The sequence below is a fragment of the Marmota flaviventris genome, chromosome 17 (genome assembly GCF_047511675.1).
Source record: "Marmota flaviventris isolate mMarFla1 chromosome 17, mMarFla1.hap1, whole genome shotgun sequence".
In the NCBI taxonomy this organism is placed as follows: Eukaryota; Metazoa; Chordata; class Mammalia; order Rodentia; family Sciuridae; genus Marmota; species Marmota flaviventris.
Window position 1 is genome coordinate 66,295,392 of NC_092514.1, and position 25,311 is coordinate 66,320,702.

General features: G+C 33.6%; 1 protein-coding gene across 5 annotated transcripts in view; it reads left to right on the forward strand.

Annotated features, from left to right (window-relative positions):
* The window catches only part of Cep112 (centrosomal protein 112), a 466,461-nt gene that overhangs the window by 47,090 nt on the left and 394,060 nt on the right, over positions 1 to 25,311 (forward strand). For all 5 annotated transcript variants that reach the window (XM_071603145.1, XM_071603146.1, XM_027946274.2 and 2 more), the window contains 2 exons: positions 2,027 to 2,117; positions 3,870 to 3,947. In XM_071603145.1, the coding sequence (XP_071459246.1) occupies positions 2,027 to 2,117; positions 3,870 to 3,947 (169 nt within the window). The remainder of the gene's footprint in view (positions 1 to 2,026; positions 2,118 to 3,869; positions 3,948 to 25,311) is intronic.

The following is a 25,311-nucleotide window of genomic DNA, read 5'->3' on the forward strand; positions in this document are numbered from 1 at the left end:
GGGAAGAATGGTTTTATGGAGCCAATGAATGTGACACATTTAAAACACTATTTCTAATATTCTAGTGAGATCAAGTATGGTAAAGAGAGATTTCAACTCATTTGCTTGAGTGTGTAGGAGACCACTGATGTCCTTATTTATAGTACTTTTACTATAAGTAGAAGTCAATTTATAGTTGATTGAAAAGTATATGACAGGGTAGGACATGGATCCAGTAACTTCTGAAAATTTATTGTGAAGGGAAAGAGGTTCATTGGTATAAAGGACAGCTACATGTGAATCAAAAGAATGTGTTATTTTATGTATGCACCCTGTGCAATAAATAGATAAATGTTTCAGGCTTCTTTTTTATTAATATTTTCTATGAGAATTACTTTTAATATTTAAACATTTTTCAATTTTTAAGTATAGCTCTTTTTATGATTGCTTAATCAATTTTTAAAGAATAGGCCACTGCTTATCAGATTGCCTCTTCCGACACACTTGAGTTGTAAAAGCGTGTATCAGCTCAAGTACATTGACTGGTGAAATTATCCTCAAAATATTACTTTGTCTATTTGATTTTAACTATTTGTATATCTGGGATACTGTTTAAGGGTATGAAAAATGAATAGCACTCTTTTTAAAACAGATTTTTAAAATATTTTTCTTTTAGTTGTAGATGGACACAATACCTTTATCTTATTTATTTTTCTCATGTGCTAGGGGTCGAATGCAGTGCCTCACACATGCTAGGCAAATGCTGTACCACTGAATTACAACTCCAGCCCCGACAGAACAGATTTTTGAAGATATTCTATATATGTAGTAACCAGATTAGGGATTATTATTTTTATCAGTGTTGCTACCAAAAAATATACTATGAGTTTTAATATGAACTTTTTGAACTCATAGTTTGTCTTTTGGGAATACTTTGTGTTTGTGAGGAAATCCTGATATGGGTTGTGGTTGAAAGTTAGTGACTCTTAATTCCCTATACAGAGGTCCCCTTAATCATAGAAAATAGGTTCTAAGGCTCTTGAAACTGTAGATAGTACTGAATTCTGCATATACTCTATTTTTTCCCTATGTACATATCTCTTATAGTTTGATTATAAATTAGGCATATTAAGATATTAACTATAATATGAAAATAGGAACAATTATAATAGTATACCAAATTAAAAGTTATTTAAAATTTATGAATGGTTCATTTCTGGAATGTTCTCTTTAACATTTTCAGATTTTAGTTGATTGGGGGTGACTACCACTGTAGGGAAAAGTAAACATGGATGGGGGTGTCCTGCTCTATAATAATTTCTGATTTATACTTCTTGAAGTGGTTGAATAGAGAATAGGTATTCATAACCATGGGGCTTTCATTGAAGTAACTTGAATTAAAACATAAAGAGAGACTCTAGGTGAGAGTAGTATATTTGAGAATGGTATCTTTGTATGATGTATTAGAGAAGAGTCTTTTTGGTAAAGTGCATTTAAACTGTCTTCCTTCTTATCCTGTACTTATCACATTTTACATGAATTAACATGGTATATATTTTAATAAAAGATTTTATATATGTGGTTTCTAACATGGTTTCAGATTAATAGAGACTTTAAGCTCCTTGAAAGTTTTGTTATTTTATATATTTTAAGGTTTTGTCTTAAATCCAACAAAATTTGCTAAGCTGTAAACAATGATCTCTCAGAATATATGATCTCAAAATATAAATATGAATATGTGTAGGAGGAGAAAAGATTTAAATACATATGATTTATTATAGTCTCACTTAAAATAGAATTTATTTATAAGCAAGTATATGGCATTTGTGGGACATTTTACTTTTGATTTACTCTAAATGAAATAAAATGTGAAAAATACAAATGGTTATTATTTGTAGATCTTTTTTTCTGCTGTTGAACCATCATTGTGAATATAAACTATCAATCATTTCATTCAAAAGAAAAGACTTGGTGATTGTAGATTTGAACACTCTGTGTCCTCTGAATTCTCCAGATTTTGATTTTTGCTGTTTTGATATCTTTATAGAGAGCAATACACTGGGAAGCACCGAATGAGCTCACGCTCTATAAGTCCATCTTACAAAGAAGAAGAACAAAATGTTATCCCAAAGAACTCTGTAAGATTGTATTTTACATTTATTTGTTCTTAATTGTTTAAAATAACTCCACATAGTTTTAGTTTTATATTGTCAAAGTTCCAGTGGTTACTTAAAAACAATGAATAAAGTATGAAGGAAAAGGAGAACATTTTGATGTGAAAGATAGTGGTGTACCATGGTATTCCTTCTGTTTTCTCAGAGACTCTAAGGTATGCTGCTAAGTCTATCATTTCTCCAGCATATCGAAGAAAAACTGAAACATTTTATTTTTTATTTATCTATTTTTCCCCTTTTACCTAATAAACACTTGGAAATTAAGAAGAAATAGGGATTAATTTATAGTCAAATAGGAAACACTGCTTTTCTGATTGGGGTGAACTATTTTTATTTTCAAATATGAATGTCTCTCTTGCATCTCTGTGTTTAACAAAGATTTAGTTTGAATAAGGTTTGCAAAGTGAAAAATTGCACTTGCTCACTGAAGTCTTTATTTCCTACTTTGGCTATCTTGGGTATATGACTTAGTTACAGGAGACATCATGTATAACATGTGACTATTTTAGCACATATTTCTTTAAACATAACTCATTTCATTTTCTCCAATGATAGTTTGGAACATGAAATTTAATATAAGAGGCAGCACACTTTTAATAATAATTTACGGTATATTTACTCAATCAAGGCAGGTATGTTTTTTTATTTAAGAAGTTCTGTTCACAAAGAAAACACAAAAATCAAGGTACCACCAGTAAGAAGTGATAATGAATTTTAATATAGTATATAAATAATGGAAAGTCAACATTTTGTTGAACATAAATTTGAGATTAGTAAAGTATGCAGAACATTTTAGTGTATTTTTTCCTTCATCACTTTATATTAATTTAAATGAAGATAGGTAAAGAGGTTTATTTGTTAGTAATGAGGCTTTCTACAAAAGCATGAAAATGCTGTATCAACAAATTTAACTTTAAAAATTTGGGGCTATAAAATAGACATTATTATTTTATACAGATTTACCTTTCTAAGTTTTTAGTGCTTTGGAATTATTAATTTCTGGCCACAGATCTTAGGTTGTCTTCAGTTAATTGTAGTTTTAATCTGGTTGATAAATATGTAATATAGTAATACAGGAGAAAAAAAGCAGAATTTTTTTTTAAAAAGTAAAGAATCCCCATAATTGTGTTTTCATAATGTGAATCCAAAACTTATTTCTCTTTTTATTCAATGTATGAGTTAGAATTAATTTAAGAACAAAGAGCTTTTTGGACATCAATACAAAACTTCCCTGTTAACTAATTTTAATGAGAGTAAATAATTCATCTTTTCAAGTGTTCCTCCCCAACCCCCCAACCCCTTTCAAGCTACTGTGGTATACCACAATTAAAACTTTTTGTAAAAGAACTTAAAGAGGAGAGTCTGGATTAATTTTTAAAATATTCTTTTGATGTTTTTTTTCCCTAAATCTAGTTACTGTGTGAATATATTGTTAAGGCATCTCATAGCCCCAAGCTGCTATACTAAACAGTCATTAGTTAGAATTGAGAACTCTAGCTTAGTTATAACATAATCCTTTCCTTGGAGGGTAATATAGCATTACCAAATAAGTACAAAAAACTCTCATTACTCTGAATGACATATATTTTGTCTTGTTTTCTTTTCTACCTTCTTGCTCTTCCTTTCTTCCTCTTGTTTCCTTTGTTTCTTTCTTCCATTCTCTCATCTTTTATTTCTTTTCTCCTTCTCTTCTTCCCTTTCTATTTTATATTTCAGGAAGTTCATTTGAAAAAATCTCCTATTTCTTTGGATGACAGTGACCTTGAACCTCGCCTGAATAGTTGGAATCTTGGGGTAAAAGTAGCATTTTTTTGATGCATATGTTGATGTAGAAGAGTCATATTGTATGTGAATTACAGCTGAGCTAATTTAATTCTAGTGCTTGAATTTTGGATGCTAGATGTCTATTATTATATTGATTTTAAGAAGGACTTTAAGTATGGGAAACAAATACCATTCCAAAGCAATATAAAATATTTCCTGTCCTTGGCAAGCTAACTTTCTTATTGGTGAAATGAGAGATATACACATAAAATAGTTAAATAATATTTTAAGATACTATCTCATAAGATACCAAAGTGAATTATATGATAGATATCATCACATATCATTTAACAACAGGGATATGTTCTAAGAAATGTGTCAGTAGGTGGTTTCACCATTGTGTGAACATTGTACAATACTTACACAAACCTAGATAGTGTGCGTTTATTATTCAGTGCGGGTCTCTTAATCCAATCAAGAGATGCAGTAAGACATGAGATGCATGAGGCCGTTGCTGGCTTAACAAGGCACACTGTTTTACAGTAAACTTTTTTTTTAATAAGATGTGTACTCTGAAATAATGACAGAATATGACATCACTTAGGTGATGAAAACGTTACAGCTCCATAATACTCATGGGACCACTATCACATATGTGCTTTGTTGTTGATCAAGATGTAATTATGCAGCATGAGACTATGCTGATGTTAACAGGAGGGAAGTCAGGGTGAACATGAATAAGCAAAGTCATTTGGGTTAAAAAAAAAAACTCAGGGAGATAGCAATTTTCATGTACAGAGAATTAGGGGCATGGAAGTATTTAGATAGGTGGGCAGAAGGAAAAGGAGGGATTCAAGGCAGAAGTAGACAGGAAGAAAGCTTTGGTTGTATAAGTGAACTGTCCTGACACAGTCTCTGGGATTTATGTATGGAATTAGTGGACAGTGTTGGCAACTGGATTAAATTGGATCTGTGAGTGCTACCTTGAGAATTTTAGCTTTTAAATTTCAGGTGTATACATCATTCCTTTTTTGTCCTATATCATTTTATAAAATTAAAATTCAAATAAATTAGGTCATTTTATAAATACTATATTATGTGCAGTTTAACTTTTTATATAAATTTATAAGAATTCTATGAATATGACTATTAATGATAACATTCACTTTTATTTGGATAGATATTGTATAGTTTAAGTATTCTGCTATTTCTGTTTCTTACACTTTGGTGTTAATATAAGTAATACTGCAACAAAATTCTTTACCAGAATCTTTTTATTCATATTTGGTTGTTTTCTTAGGTTATATCACATCTTTGGTTCATCAACTTCCAGAAGGTTTCTAATAATTTCAACCAGCAGTATACCAGTTGTCCATTTCCATTTATTCACCTAAATTAGGGATTATTAATTTAGAAAACTTAAAAACCTTTCTACTAATCATTGTCTTTAGTGAAAGCAGTGCTTTAGAAAAATTGTCTTCGTGGCATTGTGAAGGTACTATTGATGTGAGAAGAATTTGACACAGGAGATCAATTACCTTTTTGATGCTTAACACAAAGTGGACTTTGTGTTAGTGTGATTGCTGGGAAGATTGAAAGGATAGAAAAGAAAACCCTTTGATCCTCAATGACTGATTGGAGGCCTGAACTGAAGGGACCTAAATGTTTGTTTCTGAAAAATGGAAATGTTGGCTGTTAATTGACTATCAGATAGGATAACCATTTTAGAGGTTTAAAGTTTTATTTTAGATTAATGGAGTTTAAAGAGGTGGTAACATTAATTGCAGAGCTCAAGGCCTAGAGCTTCATGAGATGGGAGGGCTAAAGGCATATTTTGGAGTCCTTCTGATATGGGTGGTGGCAAGATTGAAGAAGAGCTCAAGCCTTTAGATAGTAGAATAAGCAGTGGAGAGTGGAGAATGAGGATGTTTGGGTCATAGAATTAGCACAAGTAGAAGCTTTGGAAATGGGTAGGAGATGAAAGTAATATGGATCTCCTATTAATTCTGGGAGTATGCTAGTGAGAGAAGAGAGAAACAAAATTAATGAGAGGGAGGATAAGAAGTCAAAAGAAAAACATTTTCATGTTTGAAAGTGTAGGGAAAGTTGCTGTTGGAGGGAAGTCATATTCCCAATGTGGGAGAAGAGCACAGGAAATCCCACAGAAGGACAAAGTCCTCTTGCCAGAGAGCAACATCAAAGAGAAAAATGAAATTGTGGAGCTATCCTTTTAAACTTGCCTTTGCCCTTAGCCATTTGAAACTTTTGATGTACATTTCCTAGTACATAGAGTACTTTGCACAATTATTTAACTGTTCAGAGGATTAAATCTTTGCTTCTTATAATAAAATTAAAATATCTAAAATATTTTGATATAATACTTTTAAAACTAGGTCTGCTTGGTTTTAACATTCTTATTGATTATAATGTGTAAACATTATAATCAGGCTAAATGATGTCTCTTCATTGGAGTTAAATAATACAAGTATTTAATTTATTTAGAAAACACAATTTTTTATTGTTTTTCTGATCATCTTCCCTTTTTAATTTATTTTTTAATTACATGACAATAGTGGAATGCATTACACTCATTATTACCCATATACAGCACAATTAAAGTATATGAAGTATGTTCACGCTGAATTATGCCATTATACATGTACTCTTTTTTTTTGCATTACAATTCTTAATACACATATATACCACAATTTTTCATATCTCTGTTTGTATATAAGGTATATAAGGTATGTTGACACCAAATTTTGTTTTGATTTTAGTTTTGTGTGAGAATGCCTGAGAAGCTTTGTTTTCTTTCTTCCTTTGAAAGATCAGTTAATAGCTAGAGTTAATTTTTGTATTCTTAACTAAAGGTACATTATTTTATATTGCTGGCATTCCTGTCAACTCCTTCATTTTAATGCATTTGATATTTGAGCATTTGAATTTTCTACTATTTGTCAAAAAATAAATTTTTTCCAAAATATATTTCTTTCTTTTTTTTTTTTTTTTTACTTTTTAAAATTTTATTTTTATGTGGTGCTAAGGATTGAACCTAGCACCCCGCACATATTTGGCAGGCGCTATACTGCTGAGCCACAACCCCAGCCCCCAAATATATTTCTTTTTCCTAGGAATATGTTATTTTTTTTATGAATACATAATTCAATTAGAGATTTGTTTTAAAAACTCAGTATGAAATTTTCATCCTGTGTGTTTTTCTCAATCTTTAACCTTTTTAAAACTTACTGTTTGTGATGTTTCTAGTTTTCATGATATGTTTTAAATGCATTTCATGTATGACTCTCTATTTCGTAGGATAAATTATAGTGCTATGCAGTTTTACTATTTTTAAGTTAATTTGAGTAACTGTATGGATGGAGGGTTTGGAATATTCTGTCCTTAACCAGTGACTCTCATATCACTATGAAACAAGCTATGTGCACTCATTTGGAAAAAAAACTTTAAAAATTGTCATCAATTTTTCAAGTTTTAGATTTTATTATTGATTTTATAAATAATTTACTATGTTAAGATCTGTAGGGATTATTGGAGAGTGTTGATTATAACTGGGATTTATTTGAGGCTTTCTTTACTTTTTAATTTTAAGGTACAATTTTAAGGTTGTAAGAAAAAATTGATACATAAATTTTTCCTGGTTTCTAGAGCATGTTTGTGAATTTTATTTTGAAAGTGGGGTATATAACCTTAAAAGTCAGAGGAAATTACAATTATGACACAAATTGAGTAGGTATTTGAATCTCTTTTCCTATTTTATAGATATAGATATGAATGGGAAAATTTAGTTTGCTGACACATTTGAAAGCTTCCATTGCATGAAAGTTTAATTGTAGTTATGGTAATTACTTATTGATGGTTTAAAAAAAATGACTATACATAGAAATTGTTATTTTAAAAATTATTATTATTGCTGTTACATAATAATTAAATTGTATTTATTTTGAGATCTGTATACAGATTTTTGTTGTATCTTTTCCTTTTTTCTCCTATTTTTTCATCCATTCCTTTCTCTTCCTTCCCCTTCCTCTTCCTTTCCCCTCCTCTTCCTTCTCCTCCCTCTTCTCCTCCTCCCTCTTCTCCTTTTCCTTCTTCTATCCTGTTGTCATTTCAATGAAGGGACTGAGAAGGTCAATATGTTCCTATTCATTAATGGACTATTTTGAGGTGAGATTAGTTGCAATAATTATTGTTAAAGCAGCGGTACAATTTAACCTGTTTTGTACGGTTTTATCTTGGCAATGTGAGGTTTTTCCATTTATGTTAGAATCCTATTTTCATACTATTCAGTGATCTTGGAAAGACACAGTTGAACATGTTGATCTTTTAAATTTCTCATTTGCCTGTGGTTTTCCATAAATGAGTAAACATGTCAGATTTTGTGACTAGGACAAAGTTATCTAAATGAAAAAGAGTTATAGAGGTGGTTTATGTAAAAAATTCACATTTGATAAGGCAAATTCTCACTCTCTTTAGAGTATAAAAATGTTTGGAATTATCTCCTCAAAATATTAAAAGGTAATTTCTATATGGTAAAATATGAGTGCTTATTTTCTTAACATTTTATGTTTTCTAATTTTTTTATATTTACTATTTGTTACTCATAAAACACACAAAGCCATAAAATATTTATAGTATTTTCCCAAAGCTTGTATTTGGGTAATGTAATGATATTCAGAGTTTTATTTGAGAAATTGACATTTATTTCTTTTAAAAGTAAATATAAACTCCCATTTTTGGCCATGATAGAGTAAGTCTTTTGCATCCTAGCTCTCCTACAGCTAAAAACTCTGTGCAGAATAAAACAAAGCAATTACCTGGGGACTCTGGAAAGTAAGTAATAAGAGGCTGGTAGGAGAGGAAAACATGAAGAATGACTGCTACAGTCATTCTATTGAGAGTTGTCTTCTTTTTTTCTGTTTGTGTTTTTGTTTGTTTGTTTTTCTTATCTAACTCCCAGCTTTGACTCCAGGGTGGGCAAAATTGGGGGTTTGTGTAGTGGGCTTGGACAGTAAAAACTCGCATCTTTTTGGTTGGAGGACTAGGAAGAAGACTGGGCTGTATGAGAATGTTCCCTTACTCCCTCCACTCTGTCCCTGTTTTGGCCCTTCCCCTATGCCAGTGCTGGTGGAGAACTGTACTGTTGTAGTACAGCAGCAGCAGTTTGGGCCCATCTGTCTTGGTAGAAGTACTGAAAAGGGTACCTCTTATGCAAGGAATGTTAGAGGGGGATAATATATATGTATTTATATTTTCTTCTTTTCACTTGCTACTTTTCTTTGAGAGTGGAACTCTGTGATATTGTCAGAGACAAACTCTGAAGGGAACTCTAATCATTCTCACCTGTTGGACAGAGAAAATCTGAGAGGGAAGAGTGGAAGAAGTAAATCCTTATTGTGTGTGAAGCAACACAGGTTCCACCCAGCCTTACTCTAAAGTGTGCATGTTTGGAACATACCCACCAAAACTCGTAGCAGTATTTTAGAGAACTGAATTATGGTTTAAGTCATCACTTTTGTACTTTATCAACTCCTGAGTGATGACCTATTACGGGCAGACTCAGGTGGCATAGTACAAGCTTGGAGCATGGGAATGACATCAAAACCACTTTTTACAGGAGAGGTGAGCTTATAGACAGATCTATTGATTTCCCACACTGAAAGAAACAAACACCAGGATTTTTCAGAACCTCACAATTTAATTACAATGATTATAATTTCTCTGATATTGTAATTAAGAGATCAGTAACAAATTGCTTGGAAAACCCACAATCATTTAGAAATTAGATACATAATTCTAAATAATATAATCTGGAAGTAAAGAAGCCTAAGGGAAATTAGAAAATATTTTTAACTGAATTAAAATGATAAGATAGCATATCAAAATTTGTGGAATTAGGCTGAAGTAGATCTTAGAGGGAAATTTATATCATGAAATATTTAAAGCAGAAGAGAGAGAAGTTCTTTTTCTCGATTGGCAGCATGAGGAGCTTCACAGACCTGCTCTCTAGCAAAACAAGAATAATTGGTAAAAACTATAAAAAAATTAAATGTCTCTGGAAATTGTCCTAAGGATATAGAGCAAGTGAAGATACATTTGTTCAAGAAAATCAACTACAGCTTGGTAAAAACAGCAGAAGTCTGTGGTGCTTGAGCTGTGACTTGCTTTTACTCTCTACTGTCTCTCCAGCTCAATTTTATGGAAGTTCCAGTGGTGAGTATGGCAAAGAAGATGGGGTTCTCTTTCTCTCCCCTTACCTCCCAATACTGTGTCTTCTTGGGAGGAGCATGCTGCCAGCATTTCATATCCTTTTGAAGTCTTGAATTGAAGAGGCTGGTGAGTTCTTGGTGTGTGCTGCTGAGTGGTGGTGGTGGTGGGGGGTCCCTTCCTCCACTCAACCCCCACTCATAGGGTACAACATACTCATAAACACAACAGGTCAAGAATACTACAGCTAGGGTTATCCTTTCCATAGGGTGACAAGCCAATAAGACCAGAGACTACTGCCACTGCATAGTGCCCAGAGTAATGGCTGAGATTCTTGCATGGGGACAGGCAGTCCAGAAGAACAGTGAGAGCAGAAGCTCTCCCTATGGACTGCCTGTATGGGAAACTTAAGTGTGGGGAAGTTCAAGCCTAAGGATGCTTTAGAAAACATCTTTAGTGGAGATTTTGATAGGAAACCCTATTAGACATATGGTTTAACAGAAGGATCAGAGACAATCAAATAGTGTCCTGCTAAAAACTACCGTCATTCCAGGATAACAATGTGCATGCCCAGCATATCCACTGAGGACTAATATCAGTGTCTTCACACTGTAAGGGAAATAATTGCACTGAAATAGTCTAGCCAAACCCTAAGTAAGTCAACAAGTAAGCAATAATAAAAATTACTCTTGGATAAGGGAATCAGTATCCATAGTTGCTGTGTTATGTAGTATCTAATGTGTCCAGTTTCAAGGAATAAACAAATAAAACAAGAAATGCAAAGAAAAAGGAAGTGAAACCCATTTTTAGGAAAAAGGCAGTAGAAACTGCCTGTGAGAGTGTTCAGATTTATCAGACAAAATATTTCAAAGCAGCGATTACAAATATGTTCAAAAAACTGAAGGAAACCATGTTTAAAGAAGAAAAGGAAGTTATGATGACCATTAAATAAAATATCAATAAGGAGAAATTACAAAAAGGAACCATGTGGAAATTCAGTGTAATGTGGAAACAGTATAATAACTAGCGTGAAAACTTCACATTATAGGAGCCGAACAATAGATTTGAACTGGAAGAAGAAAGAATCAGTGACTGTAAAGATAGATTGATAAAGATTATGCAAACTAAATTAGAACCGAAAGAAAAAAGGATAAAGAAAAATATTGCCTTAGAGAAACGTAGGTCAGCATTAAGTGTTTGTTCTAACGTGTAATGGAGGTACAAGAATGAAAGGAGAGGGAACAAAGGAGAAGGTATATTTAAAACATGATGGCTGAAAATTTTCAAATTTAATGAAAAACATCAATCTGTACATCAGAAAAACTCAATGCACTTCAAGTTAAGATAAACACAAAGATATGTATACATAGATACATTGTAGAAAGAATTTTGAAACACAAATAGAATAATCTTGAAAGCACAAAAATGAAAAAAAGGAAGGCCTAAAAAAGAAAAGAAGCAAGTTTTTAAAAAAAATTTTTGTAGTTGTAGATGGACAGAATGCCTTTATTTGTTTATTTTTATGTGGTGCTAAGGACCGAACCCAGTGCCTCACATGTGCTAGGCAAGCGCTCTGCCACTGACCTACAGCCCAAGCCCAAAAGAAGGAAGTTTTAAATCATTCAACCCTTTCTAAAGAAATTGGAGAAAGAAGAGTAAGTTAAACCCAAAGCTATCAGATGAAGGAAACACTAAAAATTAAAATAGAAATAAACAAATTTGGACCCAGAAAAGCAGTAAACTCAAAAGTTGGATTTTTAAATGATAAACAAAATTAATAAACTTTCAGCCAGATAGGCCAAGAATACAAAGAAGAATCAATTTGCTAATGTCAAGAATGAAAGAGGAGATATCACTACAGATCCTAAGCAGCCCTATGGACATAAATTTGACAATGGTGATAAAAGGGATAAAGTCCCTGAGCAACACAAACTACCAAAACTCACTCAGGAAGACATAAATAACCAGAATACTCATTTATCTATGAAATAAACTGAGCCTATAGTTAAAAGTCTTCCAACAAAGAAAACTCTGGGCCCTCATGGTTTCACTGATAAATTTAATCAAACAGGTGAGGGAGAAATAATACCAACTGTTCAGTCTCTTCTAGAAGACAGAATAGGAGGTATTGCTGCCTAGATTATGAGACCAGTTTTATTTCAATACCAAAATCAGAGATTAGGGGAAATATTTGGATATCACATATCTGACAAAGATTTTATTCAGAATATATAAAGAATTTTCAAAACTCAAAAGTAAGAAAATAGCCTAAAGAAAAGCTAAGTTGGATTGCTACAGTGAGACATGACTACATATGTATTAGAATGGTTAAAACAAAAACCTTAAAAATGCCAAATGCTGGTGAGGAAGAGGAGCAACAGGGGCACTTATCTTCTTCTTGATGGCAACACAGAACATTATTTTAAAACACAGTTCCCAGTTTTTTATTTTTTAAATAAAGTGAAACATATTTACCATATGACAGAACAGTTTCACACCTAAGTATTTACTCAAATGAGATGAAAGTCTTTGTCCACACAAAAATCTGTAAGCAAGTGTTTATTATAACACCTTTCTTATTTTATTTCTAGATATAGACTTTTTTTTCTTTTAAAAATAATTATTCACCTTGAATTACCTTTTTGAAATAACTCAAAAAATGTTTTGAGCTTGAAGAAATGTTATGGTTGTTTTATTTAAAATGGTATGGCAGTTTTTAAAAGTGAAAAAAAGAATGTAGTATGAATTTTAGTCTTTTCACATACTCATGGGATATTTATAAAGATGATCTAATTAGGGCATAAAGACATTTTTATTAAATGATTATTTAAGGGAAACTAGAAATTAGCACTCATGTGTTTACCTGAACATTTTAAAAAAATACAAAACAACCCCAAATAGCTGTGCAAATGTAATTAAAACCAAGCATAGACTAATGGATAATAGTGAGCTTCAATAAACAATTCTGATGTGTCCAAAATTATAACTGAGGATTAAAGATCCCTTTTTAATTTAATGGGGGAAAACCCCCCAAAACTTACTAAGCCAAAACAAAACCAACCCTCCCCCAAATCTACAAAAACAACAACAACAAAAACCCTCCCAAACAACCCAAAACACAAACTTGCCCCAACCATTGGAACTGATCAGTGAAACAAGCTGAATCTCAGCAAAGAACAGTATAATGGGAAATTCTTAGTTGCCTTCAGTGTGATCTTGAAACAGGTGAGAAGACAAAGAATAATGTTAGCTGCTGAAAAGAGATCAAAGCAGTATATGGAGATTTTAGCAGATTTAAGCAGCAAGTGCTGCTTGTGCTGGCATATAAGGTGAATTGGTATGTAAGGAACATTATACATTTCTAAGAAGTGCAGGTAATGACTGTTTTCATCACACATACTGCCCTTGTCTTGCATTGGTATCATACTTTTTTTTGATCCTCTGCTGGGTCAAATTTTCCTTGCTCCTCTGCTGTCCTTGTGAGGAATTTGGGAAGTCTGGCTGTTCTCAGTGTGGTCTACTGAGTGGCCTATTGAACCTGTGCTAATTAGTGCTCTTGCACTATTCCAGACACTTGAGCAAGAGTGGCAGAGAGGAGCTCCCTGAGTTGCCAACTCACAGAATTGTGAGGTAAATAAAATGGTTGTAGTTTTAAGTTATTGAAGTCTTGGGGTGATTCGTCATGCAGCAGAAAGCTAACACATAAAATCAGATACTGCAAAACAGTTTTCCAAAGTGGTGTGCCAGTATATCCTCATCAGCGCTGAGCCAGTTGCCTTTGCGTTGCTTCTTCTCCAATACTTGGTCGCCAGTTAGTTTATTTTTTTAATTAAAAAAAATTTAGCTGTTCTTAAAGGTAGTTATTGGTATTGCTTTGTGTGATTTTAATATGTATTTTTCTGACCAGTGATGGTGGGTTCCTTTTTATATGTTTATTGATAATTTAGATAGCCTCTCAGAGTACAGCGCCTACATAAAATTTTGTCTTTAGGATTTTAAGTAGTTTTATCTTTGTGTTAGATTATCTGCTTTTTTATTATTGATATGTAAGAGGGTTTTTAATGTATTTTGGATAAGAGTCCTTTTGGAATATAGTATAGTAAATATTTTGTTCACTTTGTTGCTTTTCTTCATTCTTTCACTAGTATCCTCAATGAACAGAAATCTTAAATTTGAATGCTAATTTAATCAGTTTTTTCTCCATATAGTAGAACCATTTTATGTCTTGAATGTAAAGAAATCTCTATCTTAAAGTCCTGAAGATATTCTTGGGGGAAAAATAGTTTTCTTATAGAAGTTTTATTGTGTTTTCTATTCGGATCTATAAGCCATCTGGTATATGTTTGGTATATGTTTTAAGATCAGGAGTTAAGGTTTATTTTTATCCTTTGTATAAATCCAAGTGGCACTAGCATTTATTGAAAAAGATGACAGTTTTCTTCTCTACCACAGTTCTATTTGTTTCATAAATCAAGTGGCACTATGCCTGTTTCTCTTCTTTTCCTTTGGCTCCTTTGCTTGTGCCAGTGGACTGTGTTTTTATATCTGAATATTATTTATGATTGGTAAATGTTTGTTGAAATGTTTTAGGTAAACTAGTGAGTGAGTCTCCACTAGTGTTATTTCTGTGGTAAAACATTCGTAAAATTCTAAAATATTGACTTAAAAACAATTTTTAAGCATAATCAACTTGGTGTTGCAGTCTGAATTCATCTTTTGATATCAAGAAATGTTTGGCAGTTCTGATATTGTTATATAAAAACATTTGTTTTACTTGAATTGCTGGTAATATATTGCTTGATAATGTCCTTGCCTCTGAGAAAGTTCATATATCAGGTAAAGTTCCTTTAAATTTTTCCTGGAAACAGAACTTTTCTAGTTGATTAACATTAGTCTATATGGAGGTATTTGCTTATGTCAGTTTGGCCTGAATAATTTGAACAAAACAAAACAAAATAAACTGGCAGAACACCCTTTGTAATCAAATAAGCCAGCTTAAAAAAAATAAAATGTCAAAAGCTAGTTTTCATTAAAGAGCATTCAGATATCTGTATTCATTTCTAGCTTCAAAATTATATATTTTATCGTTGTGATTCTGTTTGCTTTTTAAATAGGAAATGTGCAATGGGATTTAATCTTGCTATTAGAATTTAATTATTTTCTGTTTTGCCTTCTATGTAATATTTTCATAGACGTCAATGTTTCACATAAGTCCTTTTTCTTCCATTTCAGACATTCTTTATTGTGGTATCCTTTCTTGAGGTATTATGAGAGAACAAGAAGTTTTCTAAAAAAGCATGAAAAGTCAGTGTTAAGACTGTTTACAGATTGCTTCAAGTTCTGGAACTTGTGGATTACAAAGTGGGAACATTAACTTCAAAGCACATCTGGCAATTGTTACAAAATCAGAAAATAGATTGCTTATTTTCCCCAAATAGACTCAAGAACATGCTTTACTATGAATAATTCCCATTGCACATTTAAAGTGGTTAGAAGATAAACTCAGTGTATTGTACATGAACAACAACAGAATATCAGGACTAGTTTACAGTGCTCATTGTTGCTTTTAAAAATTACAGTAGACATTTTCTAGTTTTCCTTCTTTTTGAATGGCCAGCTTGAAAAGGAAATTCATCATAATAAAGTGAGTCTTCTACTTCTTTAATAGCTTTTAAAGATGAAGGGAATGAAATAGGAGCTACATCTGCATAGTTGAAATGCTACGTTGTAATTAGCTAAACCAATATTTTGTACCCTGCTTATAAATGTAGAGATGGGTAAAAATAAATCACAGATGGTTTTCGGTTTTAAGTTCTAAACTTAATTAGTGCTTGAGCATCTTTGAGAATTCCTGTTTCCTCTTCCCCTTCCCCCCTTATATTTAATTCTGCTTCATGAATTAGAGTTTTATATATTTTCAGATTTGTATATGTCTTTGAAGAGCTTATTTTCTGTGCTTGTTTTCAGCATTTCAAAAGTAGAGAATGATTACTTGTTTTTCATGTATATATGTATACTTTTAGACATATATATGTATATATGTATACTTTTAGACAATAAAAGTGTGCTGGAAATTTGCTGCCTCTAGTTTTCAAAGAGATGGATGCTTACAGTATTGCTATTTAGTAAAGAATATGCCTCTTTTTGTGGTACAATATTTAAATAGATTGTATTATTACCTCTACTTAGCGCCAAATTGTACTAATTCATACATCCATCAGTAGTGGCTCATATCATGAACAATTTTGTTAAAATTTTAATGTATGTTAGTCTATAAAATGATACAATGTTATTTCATTAGGATATTACTTTTTTAAAAAAATATTTATTTTTTAGTGGTAGTTGGACACAGTACCTTTATTTTATTTATTTATTTTTATGTGGTGCTGAGGATCGAACCCGGGACCTCACACATGCGAGGTGAGCACTTTACTGCTGAGCCACAACCCCAAACCCATGATATTACTTTAAATTTCCATATTTCTAAGGATTTTAAGCATACTTCATATGTATATTTGCCATTCAAATGCAAATTGTGCCTCAAGGTTTTTTGCATTTGTCATTTGTTTCTATTCAGTGGCATTTGTCTGTTTTTTTCTTTGATTTTATATATCTATATCTATCTACACAGTTTTTTTTTGGTACCAGGGATTGAACTCCATGGCGTTCTTAGCCCGCGACTCGCGTAGGCTTCATGAAAGAAGGTTCCAATCATGAGAAACCGCTAGGGAGTTTTGAATTAAAGAGACAAGACTCCAGTTACTTTTAAACCAGCTCCAGGATGGCTCCTCCTAGCTCCAGCCTCCAGCCACCTATTGTGGTAGTGAGGTTTATTGAAGAGGCTAGCGAGAGAGAGAGAGAGAGAGAACACACCAGGGAGTGGACTTTTATTGGAGAACAAAAAATTCTGGGGAAAATTTCACCCAATGAAGATTAAGGGGGGCAGCATCCCAAGATCAGGGGCAACAGTTGGGTCTTTGGGGTAGTGGCCAGACATGCCTCTGCACGGTCAAGCCGTCAGACCTGGAGAAGGGTGGGGAAAGCTCTGACACAGCTGTGCCTAAGCGCCTCTCACCCAACCAGGGAGGTAACTAAAGTCACTTGCGAGGATGGCCTCCCTCATATTCCCCCTTTTTTTCTTTTAAAAAGCAGGCAATGATTTACTCTCTTGAGTCTCTATACTCTTGCTCTGAAGACTCGCCATCCTATTATTATAACACAAAAAAGAATTAACAGCAAAGTGAACAGTGTAATAATGGACCAGGCTGAGTGTTTAAGAATGTTTCCAGGGTTAAATCCATTTAATTCCTTCAAAATTTGATTTGCTAAAGAAGAAGGATCTGAAAATCAGTTTTATTATTTTGAATATCTTGGATATGATGATGGAGTTCCAAAAGATCCAAGCTATTATTATTATTTTGCCAAATACCCAACAATTGGTTCTTAACCTTCTCCCAGTCCCAGAGAGAAGCATTGTACTTGGCAGCTGTAACACACACATATTTATAACTTGCGTGGCATTTAAGCCTTTCTTTAAACTTTAAAGCTGAAAGTTCATTACCTATATTTATAACAGTTGCTTCTAAGGCGTTTAACTTAGTCTCAGTCCTTTCATCAATATTTACTTGATTGTGCAGAGGAAGTATTTTGGGCTAAATTATTAAGAAATTTTGCATGTTGAATATTTTGAGATAAAGTTATTGAAGCTGTGACTGTGGATGCAATAAAAGAAACCAAGGCCATAACTCCCACAATTATAATTCCAATGGCACGTCTAGGTCTCGCTAGCTGGGTCTGGATTTGCTGTAAGACTTGAAAACCAGCATCAGCGTACCATGGCTCTGAAATGTTAGCAGGCAATAAAACAAAAGAGGGCACTCCTTTTCCTCTATTATATCTAGTAATACAATTAGTTAGGTTACATTTGTTACATGTTACAACATATCTTTCATCTATCCATTTAACTTTTACATTTCCAATGATTAAAACATAAGGAGATTGGACACTGGCTCGTAAGCCATAGCAAGAACCTTCCTTACAGTTCTTGCCAACAAATTTTCGTAAAGGCTTGTCTGTAAAATGTAAGAATTCTGAGGCAGCAATTAAGCACCAAACTCAAAATATTGCTAACAAATCCTGCAGGTGTCATAGCAGAACTTTTTCGTAATTGTTTTTTATCAATTTTTGGAGACCAGTCTAAGATACACCCACTGTCTTTAGACACCTTATGTTGTACTAGAAAGGTATTTACACAATCTATCCATCCAGGAAAGTGCCAATCTTAATTGTTAAACTATTAGGACAACGAGGTATTCGTGGAGGTTTTGCAGAAATGACTGGTTTGTTATGGGAAAGTCCCATTTTGATCACTGTTCTAGAATAAGGTTTTAAGTCTCCATTAATAGTATGATTAATCAGTCTAGGTCTCCCAATCGCTGTCTTTTCCTCAAATGATACTCTGAGACAGCCAGCATGTTTATCGTGGTACCAACACAAGGCTAATTGGGCACTGTAGCCAGAATAATTAAATCTATTCACATGATTGGGAGTAATACGAGTATCTGTAAATCCTCCCTTCATGAATGCATCATTAGTAAACACTGGAATAGATTCTCCAGTCCACACAGCTGGGTGTACCACGGTTGGATCTGGGAAATACGTCCAGTAAGTGTCTGCTCGACTCCTTTTTACCTGACAGCCCAGCAGGGCAATCACTGTAGCTACCATCATCAATGGGGTCTTCTTTCTTCCTAGGAGTCAAATCATTCTCGAAGCGTGTGTTGTCAGCTTTTTCATGTCCTCCCATGAGATCAGCTTTTCAGCTGGGTCTTGGTGGGTTGTCTTCATTCTTCTTCGATATCTCTTTCTTTTGAGTGGAGGCTTCTCCGGGTTGATTTTCAGTCGCTTGAATCTCGGCTCTGTTTCCTCCATGTCTGATTGTGCGTTCAGGCACCCAGATAGGACGGAAAGCACCTTCTGGAAAAACACAAGCATGACCTCTGCCCCACATAATCACTGGATCTGGGCCTTCCCATTGACCAGTCTGCAAGTCTTTCCACAAAACTCTGCCTAAAGGGCCTGTTGCTGTGGAAGACACGTCTCTCAGCTGCAGTGTGACCTTCTGCATCACAATTTAAAAAATTTAAAGCAAACAAGGCATGGTTGAGGCTATTTTGGGAGTCATAAACCTATTCCTCCTTTTTAATTTTTGTAATTGTAGCTTAATAGATAAATGAGCTCGTTCCACAATGGCTTGACCATTGGGGGTTATAAGGAATTTCTGTTTTACGGTCAATTTGAAACTCTTGGCAAAATTGTTGAAAAGAAGAGCTTACATAAGTTGGTGTATTATCTGTTTTAATCTGTAAAGGGCATCGTAACACAGCAAAGGCTGCTAGGCAATGAGAAATTACATGTTGAGTATTTTCCTTTGTACGTGCTGTGGCAAAAATGAATCTGGAATGTCTATCAACTATTACATGTACATAACATTGCTTACCAAATTGAGGAATATGAGTTACATCCATTTTCCATATTTGATTTGGTCTTAATCCATGGGGATTTACCCCTGATGGCAGAGATAGAGTGTGAATAACACACTTAGGGCAGTGACTTATAATTCGACGAGCTTGTTCTCTGGTAATATTAATTTTTTTTCATAAACTAGAAGCATTTTGATGATGTAAAGAATGTGAAGCTTGTGCACAATCATATGGAGACATCTGTTGACAAACAGCTACCAATTTATCAATTTTGTCATTACCTGATGTTAAAGGTCCTGGAAGATTAGTGTGAGCTCGTATGTGTTCTATGAAACATGAGTATTTTCGTATTTGTACCGCCTTTTGTAGATTATGAAATAATTTAAATACCTCTTGTGATGAGGTATATCCAATAACTGAAGTTTCAATATTTTTGTTAACTCTGACTGCATATAAGCTGTCAGAATAAATATTAATAGGCTCATTTGCAAAATAATTTAAGGCACAAATTAGAGCTTGTAGCTCTGCTCTTTGGGCAGAAGTATATGAGGTTTGTATTATCTCTGTGTGAACATGGCTATAAAAACCTGCTTTACCTCAGCTTGAACCATTAGTGAACACTGTTAGGGCTCCATCTATGGGCTGGGCATGTACAATCTTTGGAAAAATAAGTGGTGTTATTTATGTAAATTGAATAATTTTATCACGAATGTAATGACTTTCTATCTGACCAGAAAAATCAGCAAAAGCTATTTGCCATAGACTAGAAGCTTGAAAAAGTCAATTATTTTGTTGAACAGAAAATGGAATAATTGTGATATCAGGTTTAGATCCAATTAGTTGTAAAACTCTCGTTCTACCTTTAATTACTAATTGAGCAATAGAGTCATGAAAAGGAATTAATGTCTTTTGGGGAGAGTGGGCTATATGAATCCACTCAATAACGCCCAATCTTTGCCATGTAGCTCCTGTAGGGGCATAAGCAGTTGGAAATATTAATAAGTATACCAGCTCTTGAGGATTAATTCTAGTAAGTTGTGCATTTTCAATTGCAATTTCAACCTTTTTAAAGCTGCTCTAGTCTCTATTATCAGGTGACGAGGAGAAGTTGGAGAAGGATCTCCTTGTAATACCTGGAATAAAGGACTTAAATCAGAAGTATTTAGTTTTAAGGATGGCCTCAGCCAATTGATATCTCCTAATAGTTTTTGAAAATCATTAAGGGTATGTAGCTCCTTAACTTTTATCTGTAGATTTTGAGGACGGATTGTACGTCCTTGAATTATTTGACCCAAATATTGATAGGGAGGCATCTTTTGTATCTTTTGAGGAGCAATGCACAAACCCATTGCTGTAAGTGAAGCCTCTAACTGAGTAAAAATTTCTGAAAGTACTTCTGGATTAGCATGAGCTAATAATATATCATCCATGAAATGAATAATATATGTATCAGGAAAGTTATTTCTTATAGGAGTTATCACTTGACCCACAAATTTTTGACATAAAGTTGGACTATTACGCATTTCTTGAGGCAAAACCTTCCAGCAATATCTTTTAACAGGTTTTTAAAAATTAATTGCTGGGACACTGAAAGCAAGTTTTTCACAATCCTCAGGATGCAACCTTATTGAGAAAAAACAATCTTTTAGATCTATTACCATTAAGCTATAATTTAAAGGAATTGCTGTAGCAGAAGGAAGTCCAGGCTGCAATGATCCCATAGGCTGAATTGCATGGTTTATTGCCCTTAAATCCTGTAATAACCTCCAATTATCTGACTTTTTTTTTTTTAATAACAGAATTGGGGGTGTTCCAAGGACTAAACATTAATTCTATATGACCAGCCTGAAGTTGTTCATCAACTAACACATGAATTATCTTAAGTTTTTTTCCTGAGATGGTGCACTGAGAAATCCATATAGGCTCTTCTGTGAGCCAGGTGATTTTTCTGGTGTCTTTTGGATCAGGGAGACACTCAGGGTCCCTAGTAAAAATTTTGCTCTAGAGTGTTTACTAATCTTTGTCGAGGAGACTGGTTTGTAAGCAGATAATTTTCCTGATAATTTCCTTCATTATCTCCAGGAAGAATCCCTTGATAAATTTTTTTTCAAATGATCTCATAGAATTTGAAGTTATTAATAATAATCCTATTTTGTTTAATATGTCTCTTCCCCATTTACTGGTAAGGACTCTAACACATAAGGTTTAAAAACTCCACTATTCCCATCAGGATCTTCCCAATGGAGATACCTAGCACTCTGAGCAGGCCGTGAGATTTGTCTAATCCCTTCTAAGTTAGTTGGCGCTATATGTAAGGGCCAATTCTTAGGCCAGAAGTGACTGGACAGGAGTGATTTATCTGCTCCTGTGTCCATTACGCCTTTGAAATTCTTATGACTAATTTTAAGTTCCAGTAGGGGGCTCTCCTGCTGCACTAGTTGAGACCAGTACACTGTGTCTGGCGGTTTGGAAACTGAATTTACTTGTGGGTGTCCATCCGAATTATAGGGTAAAAGAATCAACTGGGCTATAGTGTTTTTAGGAGTAAGCCGGATGGCATAATTTGATTTTACAGTTACATTTAATTCTCCCTCAAAACAAGAATCTACCACTCCAGTATCACCTCGATGGCCTCTTTTAAATTGTTATGTCCCCAAATTAACCCTATATTTTCTCTAGGGAGTGGCCCAAAAACCCCAGTAGGGATTTGTTGTGGCCCTTTTTCAGGAATCAATTCAATTACCATGGATGGTTCTAAAGGAATTGCCTGTGAGATCCGCTCTGGGAGAAATGGCGGCTCCCTATGGTGGGCCGTGATGACATTAAACTGTGCAACATCTCTTCCGGTTCCCCTGTTTTTCCAACCCAGGGATGGGCCGACTGGAAGTTTTTTTGACTCTCTACCAGGCGGAAGTGGAGGCCAAAATGTGGACAGATCAACTCCATCTTGGTAGTTCTCTTGTCCTGCCACATGGTCTCTAATAGATCTGTTTGCAGTCTGATAGAGCCACGGGTCAAAATTAGAATAGAGTTTATTGGCATCTCAGTCACCCGGTGGGAGTGGCTGGTGGCAAATTGTTTAAGCAAGCTCTGTATAAAACGCAGATTAGGACTGTAAACATCATAAGCATTTTTCAGTTTTTTAATAGTTTTAAATGGAATTACCACATGGATGTGAACACACTGGTCTTGATCATTAACCTGCTCAAAAACTGGAAAGAGTTGAAAGCCACTAATATTTTCCCCAGCTACTGTGCCTTTAGAAGCACTAAATTAGAAATAATACAAGGTGTCCCCTATAAAAACACTTCTATTCAACAATTCATTGTTTTTATAGGGGACACCTTGTATTATTTCTAATCTTAAGAGAGTGCTTTGAGTCTTTAGGATTAATGATTCTTGATAAATATTTTTTGTAGATTCCCTTTACCAAGCTAAGGATGTCTCTTTTATTCACACATCCTCAAGGTATTAAAAATCATGAATGCTTGTAGAACATTTTTAATACCTTTTTCTTCTTTTGAGAAGATCGTATAGTTTTCCTCCTTTAATCTACTAATGTTGTAAACCTCACAACAAATCGTTACATTTTAATTTTATTATGTTTTTGTTAATTTTGCTTTAAAATAGTCAATTGTTTATTAAAGATATTTAAAACGTAAGATAAAAGTAATCTGTTTATCCAACTATTTATCATTTCTGGCATTATTTAGCATGACTTTATGGAGTGTTTTCAACTGGTATTATTGTCAGGTCTTTACAATTCTTTTCCTCATAGCTTCATCAAAAACAATCTTTCAAAATGCTTGGCACACAGGAAATGTGTAGGAAGTAATTTTTGAATGAACATGCTATAACCTTAAGCGTGACATAGGAAATAACTCCTTTGAAGGATCTCTTATGTTGCCTTGTAGTTAAAGATGTTCTCCCAGATTTTTTATCTTCCCAGAATTACCATGATGACTGGGGTTGTGGCTCAGTCGTAGAATGCTTGCCTAGCATGCATGAGACACTGGATTTGATCCTGAGCACCATATAAAAAAACTAAATAAACAAAATAAAGGTATTGTGTCTGTCTACAACTAAAAATATATAAAAAGCTACCATGCATTTATCTATGTAAAGTATTAAGACAGTGTAACTTTTCTAAGTGATATGTTCTAATCTGTAAAAAATGTTTTAAAATTATTTTTAAAGCATAACAAATAATTTTTTTCCTTCTAAAATATATTTATAGTTTTTGTCTAATTGTTTTGAAGTCATTTATGGTCATTCCATTTATTTGGTAATCTGAAATAACTACTTACTTTTTTGCAGTGTCTATCCATAAAAATTTAACATGATCCTGTTTCTCTTTCTTCAGAATCAATGTTATTTGAAAAGTTTTTTTCCCAGCATGTATTTAAGATATATACTGATCACAAACTTCCCTTTAACTAGGCTAAGCAATGGTATCTGGCTTCATGGGAGAAAAATAAAAGTGATCAGTTTGCGTATAATACCTTTTAAAACATATTGTTTTGGGGGCTGGGGTTGTGGCTCAGCAGTTGAGCGCTTGCCTAGCATGTATAGGACCCTGGGTTTGATTCTCAGCACCATATAGAAATGAATAACTAAAATAAGGGTATTGTGTCCAACTACAACTAAAAAATAAATGTTGAAAAAAGTATAAAAATATTGTTTTGTACCAGGGGTTGATCCCAGGGGCGCTTAACCACGGATCCAAATCCCAGCCCCTTTTTAATATTTTATTTTGAAATAGGGTCTCACTAAATTGCTTTGGGCCTTGCTAAGTTGTTGAGCTGGCTTTGAACTTGCAATCCTCCTGCCTCAGTCTCCTGAGTATAATAGATTATTAAAGAAAACATTTTTATAACTTTTATTGTGAAAAAATCCATGTAGAAAAAGAATAGTACGATAATAACTTACATATCTGCTGCCTATTAAATTTTGTCACTTTGCTCTATTGGAACTATCTGAATGTAAGTTGCAAATATTATATTGTTTAATCAGAAAATATTAGTCTCATGGTTGAAATTTCCTTGGCTGTTCTTTTTTTTTTTTTTAAATTACCTTTGATTAAGAGAAAAATATGCATCCTCTACTTTAGTTCACAGGAAGGAAGTAATTTTCTAAGTTCTTCCATGTTTAAAATGTTTTTTTTTTTATGCTTGATTTTTGAAGGACTCTAGACAGGATATAAAATAGTTGACTCATATTTTCTTTCCATGAGTTTCTTAAATATAGTTTTGTACTGTTGTCTTCCATTGTATGATGTGTGTTAAAACTGAGAAGTTTTTTTTTTTTTTTCCATTTATGTCTTACTGTTTTTGGCCAGGGTCCAAAGATTTAATTTTTTTTTAGTTTATAAAGTTCACTTTTTAATTTTTATAATACTCTGAACCATATTTAGTGTATCACTTGGAATTTTGTTCAAAACATGATATATATTTACGAATGGATGTTTCTGGGTCAATTTTCTAAGGTAAAGAGTGAAAGTATTCAATATAATGTTTCAGGTAATTTTATTTTAAGGAATGTCGAGGGCCACAGCCGAGTCGGGATGACGCATGGCATTTTTGCCAGAAGTAGTGGTGGAGAGGTGATGCCAACGAGCCATTAAGATGATGACTTTTGAGTTCTCACGGAGTTCCCGTTGAGCTCTCCTGGGGATTCCTGAAGAGTTCGCA